Source organism: Hemicordylus capensis, chromosome 2 (assembly GCF_027244095.1).
Source record: "Hemicordylus capensis ecotype Gifberg chromosome 2, rHemCap1.1.pri, whole genome shotgun sequence".
NCBI classification, from domain to species: Eukaryota; Metazoa; Chordata; class Lepidosauria; order Squamata; family Cordylidae; genus Hemicordylus; species Hemicordylus capensis.
The window spans coordinates 315,110,020-315,124,989 of record NC_069658.1 but is presented as its reverse complement, the minus strand read 5'-3'; the positions used below and the strand labels follow the sequence as shown (position 1 = coordinate 315,124,989).

The window sequence follows — 14,970 nt, the reverse complement described above, 5'->3', positions numbered from 1 at the left end:
CTTTACATTTCAGTGTTTTCCAGTGATCATGTTATCAGATATCCAAAAAACAAGGGAGGGGTTTTTTTGGTACTACCCTTTTTAATATTAACTTATTTGTGACTAAGCAACAACTTTATCTCAGCAAAAAAGCATCCTTCTAGACTGCAATGACCCAGAAGGGGGAATTCTGTGGTGCTCATCCTATCCAGCATGACCAACTGAAATACTGCAAAAAGGAGCTTAGAAACAACACTCTGCACAAATAAAACAAGGTTAACAGAATGTCTGGACATTACCCAGTAGGTCACTCATGTCATGGTCCTTTCCAGCACATCAAAAGCTTTTGAGATTCAGCAAGTGTCCACCAGGATCAGAGCCTTCTCAGTAGTGGCACTAATCTTGTGGAATGTCCTCCCACAGTTCCAGGTGGCCCTTATAATTTATTACTATTATTTAACATTTATATCCCACTCTTCCTCCAAGGAGCCCAGAGCAGTGTACTACATACTTGAGTTTCTCCTCACAACAACCCTGTGAAGTAGGTTAGGCTGAGAGAGAAGTGATTGGCCCAGAATCACCCAGCTAGTATCATGACTGAATGGGGATTTGAACCCGGGTCTCCCCTTCTTGGAAATTCTTGAGTCTCCCTTGGAACTTCTTGAGGTTCCAAGCAAAGAGACAAGCCCTATAGGACTGGCGGATGTTTTTGTGTTTTCAGAGATGGTTCATCTGGCTACCTTGAGTTTGGGTTTCTTTTGCTGTGCTGCTATTATATATTCTTGATATATTTTTCTGCCCTTGTGCTACTCCTGTTAAGTTGCTTTGGGTAAAGCCACCACTTGCAGAGAAGGTGGGATCTAAGCTTTTAAAAATGTCAGAATGATAAACCAAAAATAAGTAGACTTTAGTGTTCTTCCCAATGGATGCAGTTAACTATGTTCCAAGGTAGCACTGTAAACTAGTTAGGCCCCAGTTGCACACCAAAATGGATCTGAATGGGGCAGAGGCTGGAATTCATGTATGTCTGAATGCATGAAACTGCAGATTCACTGCAAAAGCGACCTGCAGTTTCCTTCGCCAAACTCCAATTTGAACCTTTGGTTTGTAGCAAGCTCTAATCTGAGGGCTGAAGATGTTACATCTGAATGCAGATGCCACCATAACCGTGGTTTCATGCTGTTTTTGGAACCAAAATCATAGAAAGAGTCATCCAGACCCACCCACAAATGCACCAGTTCCATGCCTACCACACTTCTCACTGGCCACCTCTCCAAGCACTTACTCCACTCCGCCCCACTCCCCGCTGTCTGTGTTCAAGCTGTTGCCCGGCAACAGCCATTGCCCGCCTTGTTCCATCCCAAGCTTCTAAAGCCTATCAAAGAGAGAAGTCACATTGGGGGATGCCCACTTTCCACTGTTTCTCTTGTCCCCCAGCCTCTGACAACCAGAAGAGAAAGGGGATGGGATGGCAAGACAGGCACTATATGTCTTGTTCACCAGAAATAAATAGATAAATAAGTATGTTCACAAACACATGCAATTGCGATGGGACGCAAAACAGTCAGCCCAATTAGATCACTGCAAAGATAACATATGGCAGGACAGAGATACCCGGGTTCAGCTTTAAAAGGCAGCCTCACCCAGGAATTCTCGAATGGCTCTGCTCTATTTTTTGTACACGAAAGGTGGGCCCAGCCCTTTCCCCTTGGGTAAAAGCATGCAGTCTCTGGCATTGCTCATGAAAGAACCACCCAGCAGGAGCAGAATTACCTCCAATCACATGAGAGATTCCTCCTGTGGTGATCACAGATCCTGCTCTGGAGCAGACCACTCTCTCATGAGAGTGAAAGGCCATGGAGACACACAGGCATGCCAGAGGGCAGATGCCTCTCTGCCTGGTTGTTCAACACAAGCAATCCACAGGGATGGGTAGCCTGGACAAACCTTTCCCTTTCTTGGTGACTGCTGTGAAGAAGCGGTCCAAGCAGGCCCCCTGCCAGTTTACTGGCACAGATCCATGTTTGTTTTTGCCCAGTAGGGCAACCCTACTTTCCCAGGATCACTGATCATCAGGGCTCCCCTCTCCCATGATTCCCCGTGGCAACCGGTCTGCATATGCTGCAATGCTGGTCCAAACCCAGGAAATTTGAATGAGCATAAAGATCTATCCCTGGTCTTGATGTTTCCCTAGTCTGCCTACTCAGTACCGCTCAGACACATGGAGCAGCCACTACTACTTGGGAATATGTAAGGGTTGCCTGGAGAGAAGGGGGTCACAGTATAGAAGTTCACAGTGTAACAGAACCACCACAGTGTAGAAGTTCACAGTGTAGAAGGGGTCACAGTGTAGAAGGGAGTCACAGTGTAGAAGCCTGGAGAGAAGGGGGTCATAGTGTAGAAGTTCTATTATTTAGCAGAGAGAATAGGGGCCCCACAAAAGTTTTGCGGCCTTAACTAATTTGGATGGCCTAACTCATGAGTAAGACCACATGGAGGTCTGAAACTCACAGAATCTCTGGTCTTTCCCAGTGGACTGACCATGAGAGGACTAATCACCAGCCAGCAAGCCAGCACAGGGGCAAGGATTTGCTTGGGTGTTCCTGGACTCCTTTCCTGGGGTCTGCTGTCACAAGAGCATCCTTGCTCACAGTGGACCAGACCCCAGAATCCTTTGCCCTCCCTCATATACATATTTCCCCTGTTGCCAGAAATTGTACTTGTGCAAGACTGCTTTGGTCCGGGTCTCTTACAAAGGTGCTGCTGCAACTGCTGTCAGAATAAGGACTTGCATCCATTTAAAGGGATTTAAATGCCCTTTTCCCTGCCAAGGGTGAGAGGTCAATTCCAAAAAGGCACAATCTTGCTTGGCACGCCCCCCTGAAGATTGTGGCCAATGGCTCACGCCCTGCATGCATTCCGGCGCCTTGCCCACAGTCTGGAGACATGAGCACTATGGAGCTTGCTGGGATGTGTACTTGGGGGAACAGGGAAAAGGAGTGGCTCCTCTACCCTGAAACCAGAGGTTGGACAAACATCTGCAATGCAATTCACAGTTACAACAATTAACCTTGGGTTCATCTACCCATGGTTTGCTGTTACGTGTGAATGGGGCCTAATACTCTTAAAGGGTTTAATGTTGGCTCAGCCAGTGATTCTGTTGATGCCCTAGTGGAGAACTGGAACAGAGAATTCACCAGGTCAGTACATAGGAACATAGGAAGCTGCAAGATCGTTCCTAAGTGTTCTCTCTGACCCACTTCAAAACTGGCCTGTTGGTATACAGAAGAACTACAAGAGCTGAAACAGCAAAGTAGATGACTGGAGGAATGCAGATGACTGTTATGGGATGGAGACTGCTTGGGTCGGCCTGACAGATCCATCAACAGGGAATTGATGGAGGAAGTGTGACTCTGTTGGTTCTTTTGGATCTCTCAGCGGCTTTCAATACTATCGACCATATTATCCTTCTGGAGTGTCTGAATGGGTTCGGAGTGGGAGGCATTGCTTTGTGGTGGTTCCGTTACTACCTCTTGGGCTGATTCCAGATAGTGTGACTTGGAGACTGTTGCTCTTCAAAACATGAACTTTTATATGGTGTCAGCCAGGGCTCCATACTGTCTTCAGTGCTTTTTAACATGTACATAAAACTGCTGGAAGAGATCATTAGGAGATTTGGTGCAGGGTGTTATCAGTATGCTGAAGACATCCAAATCTATTTCTCTATGTCAGCATCATTAAGAGAAGGCATAACCTCCCTAAATGCCTACCCTGAGGCAGTGACGAGCTAGATAAGAGATAAACTGACACTGAATCCAGGTAAGACAGAGCCACTTATTGTGCGGAGTCAGAACTTGGGAGATGATTTTGATCTGATGGTTCTGGATGGCGTCACACTTCCCCAGAAGGAACAACTACACAGTCTGGGAGTAATTCTGGATCCAAACCTCTCCCTGGTGTCTCAGGCTGATGCAGTCTAAGCTTTCTATAAGCTTAGACTGATGCCAGCTACATCCATTTCTTGAGATAAATGACCTCAGAACAGTAGTACATATGCTGGTAACCTCCAGACTTGACTATGCAATGCGATCTATGTGGGGGCTGCCGTTCTGTGTTCTATGGCAATTACTCCTATACTGAAAGAGCTACACTGACTACTATGTTTCCAGGCAAAATACAACGTGCTGGTTATTACCTATAAAGCCCTAAACTGCTCAGGCGCTGGGTATTTAAGAACATGCCTTCTTCACCATTATTATCTATATAATTAATTATCTTAGCCGGCATGCCTGTTGAGGATTTGGTGGCGGAATTCTCGCGACATGCTGCGAGAGTTCCGGCAAGAGGCCCAGCGAGTGAAGAGGGAGGAGGAGAGCAGGAAGAAAGTGGTGGCGGGCAGAGGGGGATAGAGAAAACCAGCGGTGGCACCGGACGGGTGGAGAGATAAGCAGTGGGGGCAGGCAGGGAGAGAAAAGCGGCGGTGGGCAGGCGGGCAGGAGAAAAGTGGCAGCGGCAGCAGGCAGACAGGAGGGAGAAAGAAACGGCGGAGGCGGGTGGGCAGCAGGCCCTCTTTGGCCATCTGCCACCAGCCGCCAGGTGAGGTTCTGTGTGGGGGGAGGAATGGGGGGGGAGGGCTAGAGAGCACGGGGCTGGAGGGAAGGGGAAAAGAGGAGGGACGGGGCTGGAGGGAGAGGGAAACAGCCCAGCCCCAAAGTGCTGCACAGATGCTCTGTGTGGGGTCAGCTAGTTATTACTATTACCACTACTACTGCATTTATATCCCGCTCTTCCTCCAAGGAGCCCAGAGTGGTGTACTACATACTTAAGTTTCTCTTCACAACAACCCTTTGAAGTAGGTTAGGCTGAGAGAGAAGTGACTGGCCCAGAGTCACCCAGCAAGTCTCATGGCTAAATGGGGATTTGAACTCGGGTCTCCCCGTTTCTAGTCCAGCACTCTAACCACAATGGCTCCCCATGAGCCCCATCAAACGTTGAGAGCATCAAGAGTTTTTCATCTGCAGTTGCCACCAGCTCGACCTGTAGCTACACAGGGACAGACATTCTCTGTTGCCACTCCGAGACTTTGGAATGTGCTCGCCTATGAAACAGGAGCCTATCCATCTCTGACATTTAAGACGTTTCGGGGCACATTTTTTTCACCCAAGCTTTTTAACTAGACTTGTGGCTTTAAATCATTTTAAGGTTTTTTTAATGTCTGTTTTAATTTGTTTTATAGTGTTGTAAACCACTGAGAGACGGAAGTTTGGGGCAGTGTACAAATATATATATATATATTTTTAAAGAGTAACTGCAGTTTCCTTTTCAATTACAAAACTACAACAAGCATATCTTTACATGACAAGGTAACAGATGCACTTTGTGTGCAAGCTAGTGATCATTCTATTGAATATCACCATCCATCAACAAATCACCAGAATGAAGCTCCATTCTGTGGCATAGCTGGTGTATACGTGACAGCAGCCATGGTCTGGATGCTCTAAATACAGCATCCAAGTATGCCCATGTAACACAGTCAATTATCTTCCAAGTGCATGGGGCTTTCATTGAAAAGGGAAAACAAACAAAGGGTCTCTGTATTCAGCAATAAATTTCTGCTAACGTACAGAGTGCATGCACAGGCAAAGATTGGCAGGCGGCGTTGACTTCAAATTAGCAGCACATCTCTTCACTCTGAATGTAGATACGTGTAATTTTTGGAAGCTTCCCTGCACGAATATAAGTTTGTCTTCCCTCATGCCATTAACTGCGAAGAATTATGAGCTCTGTCCTTCTGGATGACTGTTTGGGAAAACAAGTTTGCCAAATTGCTTGGCACATGATCTGCATGCAACATGGTCCCTCCTGACACCTACTCAGCTGAAAGCAAAAAGTAAAGGCTCAAGCTATATTAATCTTTTAAAGTGGAATTAGTAGGAAGATATTTTCTCTTTCAAAACAGACCTTTTTTATATTCACAGTTCACTTGGCACATAAAGCTCAATTGTTTAAGTTTTCAGTTGCTTTGTAAAAGACATTCTACGCAATACAGCACATTGTTTGGACTTTGCAGAAATGTAAATTTTGTCAAATGTCTCCCAAAGTTCCTGGATTTGCATATGAAGAAATGGTAACCTATCTGACTTACAAGTTAGCAAGTCACAGCCTTTTTAGTGAACTGATTATTAATGCAGAATTGAACTGCGCAGTTACTCCCAGACTCTGTATGCAGTATTGTACAGCTACAAACTAGGCTGCTTTGGAAGAGGCACACAAAAATCATTTGCCTTGACCTACCCTGCCAAACATTACTTGCAGCCAAGTTATGCTTCATTGTTACCGGAAGTATGTAAAGTAATTATGTAATATGCAACTAACTAATATAAGCTGTCATACAGAATGGCGGGGGGGGGGATGAGGAATAGTGGTACTGGTCTTCACATATGGGTCTAATTTCCTTGGTTATAAAATCCAGTCTTTTAGACTGTCCATATAAGATGTAGTAGAAATAAAGACTATTTTGAGCCTCGTAACATGCCTAAAGGGAGTTCTCTACAATTTACTGCATTTATTTCTTGCTCAAGTTAAAGTCTTGAAAATGCTACAGCAAAAACACACCAGAAAAGGGAAGGGAGAGGGAGCAGAATCTGCTTTGACCACAGAAGCTCCACATGCTCATGCTCCATGAATACAGCCTAATGACACAATCAGCGTGGTGTAGTGGTTAGAGTGCTGGACTAGGACCTGGGAGACCCGAGTTCAAATCCCCATTCAGCCATGAGACTTGCCAGGTGACTCTGGGCCAGTCACTTCTCTCTCAGCCTAACCTACTTCACAGGGTTGTTGTGAAATAGAAACCTAAGTATGTAGTACACCACTCTGGGCTCCTTGGAGGAAGAGCGGAATATAAAACATTAATAATAAATAATAATAATAAATAAGAAGAAGAAGTATTCTGCCTCACATATAGCTATGTAAAGCTGGTTAAGATGTCAAATTCATTGAGCTACTTTGCACAGAGTAGTCTCAGCTACTATAACAGGTAGCCCATGAGTGCCAAGTGCTCCCAGCCCTCTGGTGAGCAAGATATCCAGAACCACACAGATCTCCCCAGAGGTCTCATTTCTGTGGCCATTTTTGAGCAGGTAAGAAAGAGAATGAATGCTTTCTGAGCATTAGGAGAGGGCTCCCACCATTGTATTACTATCTCTTAAGCCCTCTCTTGCTTCTCTAAGTCCTCGGCCTGTGTGCCAAAAACAGAATGGGGGCGGGGCGGGGAGGGAGGAGATTGATGGCAACCACAAGTAATGGCTAACTGTTGAGCTAGCTCTAAATTTGTCAATCACTGTACTATAAGTTTTACATATAAATTCTCATTCTTCCACAGTCTTGCATGATCTAACTATAAAAGCCCATGGCTTCATTTGAGCCCTAGACCCAAATCAGTAACACTAGGAAGATACAAGGGCAGCATTACTGACTCACAGAGCTCATGCCAGTGTTTGAAAAAGCCAGAACTTTGACATGTTCACAAAGCCACCCGTTTTGGGGGCAGCCATCATCACACAAATTGCAGGAATGAACAATACTGTAGTCCTCATACAGAGGACTGTTCTCACAAACAGCATTCCTATTGAGCATTGCTGGGCAGGGCCACAAGCACAGCAGTCCCTCACATTCCCAAGACATCCACATGAGGCCAGTGTCTGTCTAACCAAACCATGGTGTTGAGACAAATGCTACAGCCTCCACAAAGAGGTCACTTAAAATTGCTTCCACATGGCAGGAGTCCTCATCAGCCTGTAACATTTGCAAACATCAAATATGTGCATCAGCCTAATCATAATTTGCATGCACAACACCACACATTTTTCATGGTTACCAACACAAGCCATGTAGTTTTCCTGACCTCCACATGACGGTTGTAATGTCTGCAACACCCTTAAGAATCTAAAAGCGACTTTCCAATGCAGCTGCCTTGTACTGAATCCAACAGTATTCAGAAGTGGGACAGGGGCCAAGTGGGGGTGCGAGGAATGGCCGAGTGGTGAGCGAGGAAAGGCGAAGTTGTAAAGGAGGAAGGCCAAGTGAAGTCTCCAGGGGAGCAAAGGCTGAGCGGGGGAGCTTTCTGTCGCCCCACCAAGTCTCTGAGGTGGGAAGGCCGAGTGCATCCAGCACTAGTGCACAGATGCTCTGTGTGGATTCAGCTTGTCTATATGAAATTGCTAAGAGAGGTTGTCCAGTCATCAGTATACTGTATACTATCAGTATACTGACACCCAAGTCAATCTCTCTTTTCCATCTGGTACAGTACTAGGGAGGCTACCAATGCTCTATGAACAAATACCCAACCACAGTAAAAGATGAGATGTGGGTTAAACTGGAATTTAATCCAGGCAACTTTAAGTTCCTGGTCAGTGGTCAGTAGGAAAGTTCATTCTGGTCTGGTTCTACAACTTGTTCTGGCTCTAGCTGCACTCTCCTTTTAAGGAGCTTAGGAATACTCCTGGACCCAGTCCTGACTTTGGAGACAGTCCCACATTACAACTTTAGCCAGGAGTGCATTTGCCCTAAAATGTTTCTCTCCCTATACTCACTTTCTAAAAAGAAAGACCTATTGTCTGCTGCAAAGCAGATTCCAAACTTCCAACTGTTTTCATTTGTGTTGCTTTATCCTTCACCAGTACACTGGACCTCAGGATAATGTCACAATGGGCAAAAAGATCAAGAATTCATGTCTGTCACACCACTGCACAAATCTGGATGAACCTCCTCATTTAAATCTAACTTCTCCTTCACACAAACTTGTTAACAGTCAAGGTTTCCTCTTCACCAACTCAAATCACAACTACCTACAGCCATCTTCTTACTAGCTTCCCCACACAGGCATCAAGCCTCCACTTATTCCTACCAACATTATTTTGCCACTGATGTTGTGCAAATTAGGTTGTCACCTTGATCAGAGACAGATGAATCATGTTTGCAATGAAGCAGATAATCTCAGCTTGCAACATGCTTGAAGATTATCTAAAAAGAATATCAATATCATACATAGGGAAGAAAACAGCACTTACTATTTTGGTAGCCCCGAATAGAAAATAATTTGCATTTTGAGCCAGTGCAATATGATGATTCATCATATTCCATTTTATATACTTAAATAGTTTAGAAGGTAACACAATGCAAATTCAAAGTGTGTGCAGAAAGGAAAAAAACTTGTTACCGTTATTAATTGCTCCTCTGAAAAACTGGAGAGTTAATTACAATGTTTCTTCTCTGTGGAGACCATCAGAATTATTATATTCATTTGTATAGTACTTTTATTGCGCAAACTATCAGGAAAGCATCCCAAACAAATAAAAGGCGGCAGCAATGTCAATTTATATATTTTCACAATCTCAATCTCAAAACAAAACATAAAATTCTGGATATATTAACTCACTGTGCAGATTACTAAAATTAAATATAGTAATACTTTAATGAAAGTTCCACTTAACTCTTTCTCTAACGCCAGCTAAGCTCACTGAGTTCTGGAGGACTCAAAGAAACTAAGCATTTACCCAGAAGATGAACCAATTTACTTCCCTCCCCAATTGCTTTTCCTAATAGTGAAATATCTCAAATTCCTCATGATGCTATCTCCTATCTATGCATGACAATGGGACATTAGCCTTGTAGTAGGAAGTAGCCTGGCTACTGTTTGCTCTTCTTTAAGAGAGAGAAAAATACTCATACAGTTGTGCACCCAGTGGGGAGGGAGGGATGAGCACATGAACAGAGTCACTGGAGGAAGCTGAGAGGAAGGTTGCCACATGCACAGCAGAACCACAGACATGGGTGAGCAATCCAGCACTTGAGATGTAAAGGATAGGAACCAATCATCCGGTCAATAATTTCAAAGAGAAAATCAAACAATGGCTTGGCCAGGAAGGAGGTAGGGTTGTATCACTGGTCATCGTTCATACCACAATTGCTATTCAGCAGGTGCATTACTACGTTCCATATGGCAATACATTAGCCCTTATAATGCTAGCTGAAGGGTGAGGGAGAAAGAAGCAAGCTATAATATGTTGTTGCTTTGAGTGCTGGTAAACTGTGATATCCCTGCAATGGAAGGATGCCCTGAAAAGAGGACATTGGAACCTACTTCAGATGAACAGCTATCAACTGCATATATACACTGCATAAGAAAAGGATTTCTATGAAAGTCCCTTAAGAGCTCAATTTAAAAACCATGCTCATATGAGCAAATTATTCAGATGGGTGTGCTTTACTTCTATAAACCTCACATGCTCTTTAGCTACAGTACATAAGTACATTGCCTGCAAGGAAGATTATCTTCACAGCAAAGTCATGTGAGGATATTCCAGAGTTCTCCATAGCACTCTCTTCTACAGAGAAAACAGTGATCCCCTTTTGGGCAGAAGCATCTTGGGAAGATATACAGAGCAGACCCATCTCTGGAAACATTCACATTAACAAAGAGTTTAGGGAAGAAGAATCTGTCCTCTCTTCACTCTTCAATTAGGTGTTCTCCCAATAAGGACAGTAAAGGCATTACAGAGCATCAAGGAGATTGTTGCAATGAAATATCCTTTCATGTGAACATAGTTAAAGTTAACACTGCTAGCTTACCAATTCTACAGCCATATAGGATGTACATCTGAAAAGTGTTTTTCTGCAGTGAATTGTTCCATTACAATTCTCAATCAACATTAACACATTCATTTCTAATGTATACTTCTGTGAGCAACTGAGAAAATATTCAGTTGAAGGAAAGGCCTATTGCGTCCATCCTCCCCACACTGTGAGAGTTAACACTTGCTTACCACACTCTTACAAATAATAAGAGGATTTAAAAGTGACTGTGGCCATAAATAATTGTTGACCACTTCTGCAAGGTGCATTTGTGCCATGGAGAATCCTTTAATGCCCAACACATATGTAGCAATGCTCTATCATTTTTATACCACATGGGTATAAACACCTTCTTACAAGATAACAGAAGAGAAACAGCAACAAGAATTAAAAGGTAAAACTGAAAGGATGGCGTATTGCAGACTCAAGACCACAAATGCCTCTTTAAAGGGCTATTAAAGGAATGCTGCTAGTGCGGCAAAACCTGGAGAAAAAGAGAGCTGGAAAACTTGTGGAAAAGTAAGCAACCCCTAGAAGCATCCAGGATAAGGTACTGAACCATTACATCAATCTCTACCCTCCTTTATTTCCTCTCCTCCCCAGCCCCACAAAGTTATAAACAAGCACTTCTAATGGTTGCACTTCGAAACCATGAGGTAGCAGTCACACCTCTAAAACTGAGTAAAGAATACAAGCCACACATCCCCCCTCACCCGCCCACCGTAACTTGAAAATATGGGCCTTGTGATTTCAACTGACATGTTTCCAACAAGAACGTTCTGATGAGGCCTCATTTCCCTGCCACTAATCTTAACCAGTTTATATTTATGTATCCTTTACAAAATTCTTCAGTGACCATCATTTGTTAAAATTTACTTACTTAACAAGCATCAGACATTTTCCAACTGAAAATTTGGGAAAGGGGGATTTGTGCAATGTTTGTGTGTGTGGCAACAGCAAAAACAGCCCTACTGCCAAGCAGAATTAGCTCACTGCTGCCTTTCTTTCCTTGCGTAGCCAAGCCATTACAGCTTCTTCGAACTGCACGTACATAAAAACTCAACTAGTTTAAAAGCAGCAAAGTTCTACCACTCCTCTTGCCAGGATCTAAAAAGAGGGGGAGAAAACCCTGCTACTGTAAAGCTGGAGTGTCAGGAACAAACAAACTTATGTCAGCAAAGCACAAACATGGGGGTGGGCGGGGAGAGAGAGAGAAAGAAAGAAAGAGAGGAGCCACCCAGAAGATGACCATAAAGTTGTGTTTTCTAGCAGCTGTATAGTTCTTTCAGCCTAGGGACAGACTGTTGAGGCGGTTCTTGAGGGAGGAGATGTGGGACTGAGGAGGGAGAGGGGAGGGGAGGGAGGGGAGGGGAAGCAGCCTTCAGTGTCAGAGCTTTCTCAGAGCTGTACAGGAAATGAGAAGTCAAACAAAGGGCCACTCTGTATTCTGTAGTACAGACACCCTTCAATCCCCGGAACTGAGTGGTAAAAACTCTCTTATTACGCGCTAAACACACTAAGTGAACTCAGACAAAATAAATAAATAAAAATCTACCACCTTATGATTCAATCACCACAATACGCCTGTACTCTATGAAGAAATGAAGCGTGTGTGGGTAATGGATATTTTCAAGGAGACAGAACTACACACACACACACACACACACGAACGCTTTCAGTAGCTGAAAAAGCAGTAAAAAATAGCCCCCCTCACACAATTATATTCGTTTTCATAGATGTTTCACATGTAATAAGATACAAACTCTTGTTTTAAAATGGTGCAGGCAGCGCCTGACTTCAGGAAGGAAACAACAACATTTCCAGATGAAAAGAACAGATTCCAAATCATTTACAAACTGCTCAAGGAAAGGCACAAACTACAAAGAAAGGCTCTCTTGCCAAAACTACAAAGAAAGGCTCTTCACAAAGCTTAGGAAGGAACAGACTACAGTACGAATCCAAGTTTACCTTCATATTGGCAGAGAATGCCAATATTGTTGTTCATCTTGTCCAAGTACTGGTAGTTCAACAGGTCCATCTTCATAAATAGCATTTAGTGGGCTAGCAAAGAAGACCAGCTTGCTTGCTTTTGCCCCACAAAACGCGGCAAATGCTGTTGAGTAGCTCCTGGCTCCTTTCCGTGTTCTGCAAGCTCAAGGCCCAGCCTCCGACTAATCAAAACAAAGTATATTAAAAGCGAGTTGGAAAAAAAGTGGGGGAGGGAAGAAAAAGTCCCCTTCAAGGGCTTTAGAACTGGAGACAGAGACTAAAGTGTATTGTGTCCCCAATTATAATCAAAATTGCTGACAGAAGGCTCCAAATTGGGGGTGGGGGGGAGATGGAACAGCAAAGATTTCCTAGGACAAAGACATGCTAATTCTCCTCACAGCCCGCTGCAAGTTAACTGCACTGACATGCAGGCTATGCTTGGTATGACTCCTATGTAAACTAGCTTCCTCTTTCTAGCAGACAGGGATGACTGAGCATGCTCAGTGAATCCCTGGAGCTCTTCAAATGTCAGGGATATTTTCTGCACAAGATCAGTCTCTAAATGTATTCAGTGTTTGAAAGCAAGACAGAGAAGGAGGAGGAGTTGGAGACTGCACAGAAGGGGCCATGTCAGATTCTGCCCTTACAGGAAGCACAGTTGCCACTGCACAATTCGGAAAAGGGGAGAAATAAGAAGGAACTCCGAGCAGAACATTAGCAAGCTAGATATATGGACAGAAAACTTTTTTTCTGAAAGAATTTTTCAGACGCTGAAACAGGAGTCACACTTTTGCTTCGTTTTCCCTTTTGATTTTTTACTACCACAAATTCATTAAATTAATCTTACTTCTAATCTGTTTGATAATCAAAACTTGCACATCTTTGTTAAATAATTTAGTGTGTCTTTTGTTCAAGAGCAAGCATTACCAGACACACCATCACCATATGAATTTAAAAGGCACACACAGAGACAGGCAATGGTTTTGGTTAATGGTTTAATCAGTAAATTAGTACATGTCATTTACATGACCTTGATGGTTGTTCAAGAAATTAAAAAGTGATATTTTAACATTTAGGGATTTTCCCCATTTAAGTCTTCTTTATCTTAAGAACAAACAAAGAAAAGGGGATTTCTATCTCCCCATTCTCATTTCAGGATTTGCACTGCTTGTTACAGCTCAAACTTTGATCCTAAACTGCCCTAGATACAGATACATGTGAATCATCCCAAGAACTGGAATATCTGCAATCAATTGTGTGCATCTTGGAAAAATGAACATCAATCTTTTCACATCTTGGAAAAATGAACATCAATCTTTCACCATAGTAGATCAAATCTGGATGCAAAATCTAATTTACTAAAATTGCAATAGCAAAAAGAACTCAGGCAGACATTGAATACTTTGACAATAATGTCCACTATATTTTAAGGCCTTTTCTACTCATCACAACTTACAAAAATATAATTATAGAAATGAAGACTGCAACTCTGAATACAGTTGCAAGAATCTACCTGTGGACTTATTTGAAAGCAAACATGAGTAAGATGAACAGGAAAGTTTGGTACCAAGCTCTTATACCAAATATATCTTATATCTCTGTACCAAATCCAATCCCTTGTAACCTTCCTTCCCTAATATATGCTCAAATGGAATGTCACCTCCATGACAGAAGTTCTAATTATTAAGACTATTCTGAAGTAAATGATTTCATTTTTTTATATTTAAAAAGCCTACTTGTCTAAATATGCCCCCAATAAGGGTTTTCATATCTCAGAAAGTATAAAAATTAGAAAATGTTGCAGTCACATGAATAGAGCCAAGAGGATCCAGGAGAAGGTAAAATATAGGATAACAGAATGCAGTCCTTACAACTCTCACAGGTCTCTTAGACGAAAACACACCTTTTATGCTTGAAGATCGCATTCATACTACCTGTATTATACCAAGGGCCCATGGCATTTTGAGTCTTTGATACCAAGACAGAGCAAGGCAACATATCTGATACACAGCAATAAAAATGACACAGCTTTATCTTATAAACAACTCAAACATCTTTTGCGTCAGTCTGGAAGCTACGCACCCTAGTAGCTATGTAACAAAAATTTTCTACTGTATATCAGTCATTATCAGACAGTGTCATTATCAGACAGTAAAAAATTAACTAACCAGTCTTCTGACTGTCCCGGAACACTGGTCAGTAAAGGTGAAATTAACCGACGCCTGACATCCCGAAAGAACCTACAATTCAACAAAACATGTTTTACAATTTCAGCTTCACCAGAGGCACAAGGACACAGATGCACTTTGGGCATCCAAAGGCACCTGGTGAAACCTTCCAATAAGCAGGGCTGAAGGAAAAGCATTA

At 43.0% G+C, this 14,970-nt stretch overlaps 1 protein-coding gene across 7 annotated transcripts in view; it reads right to left on the bottom strand.

Annotated features, from left to right (window-relative positions):
* The window catches only part of VGLL4 (vestigial like family member 4), a 160,887-nt gene that overhangs the window by 67,117 nt on the left and 78,800 nt on the right, over window positions 1-14,970 (bottom strand). The window contains exon 1 of one of the 7 annotated variants that reach the window (XM_053299028.1): window positions 12,583-13,060. The exons of 5 other annotated variants lie outside the window; for them this stretch is intronic. In XM_053299028.1, the coding sequence (XP_053155003.1) occupies window positions 12,583-12,667 (85 nt within the window). In that variant the 5' untranslated portion in view covers window positions 12,668-13,060. Of the gene's footprint in view, window positions 1-11,494; window positions 11,930-12,582; window positions 13,061-14,970 lie in introns of those variants that run through there. One more of the 7 variants, XM_053299032.1, reaches the window with a different exon arrangement.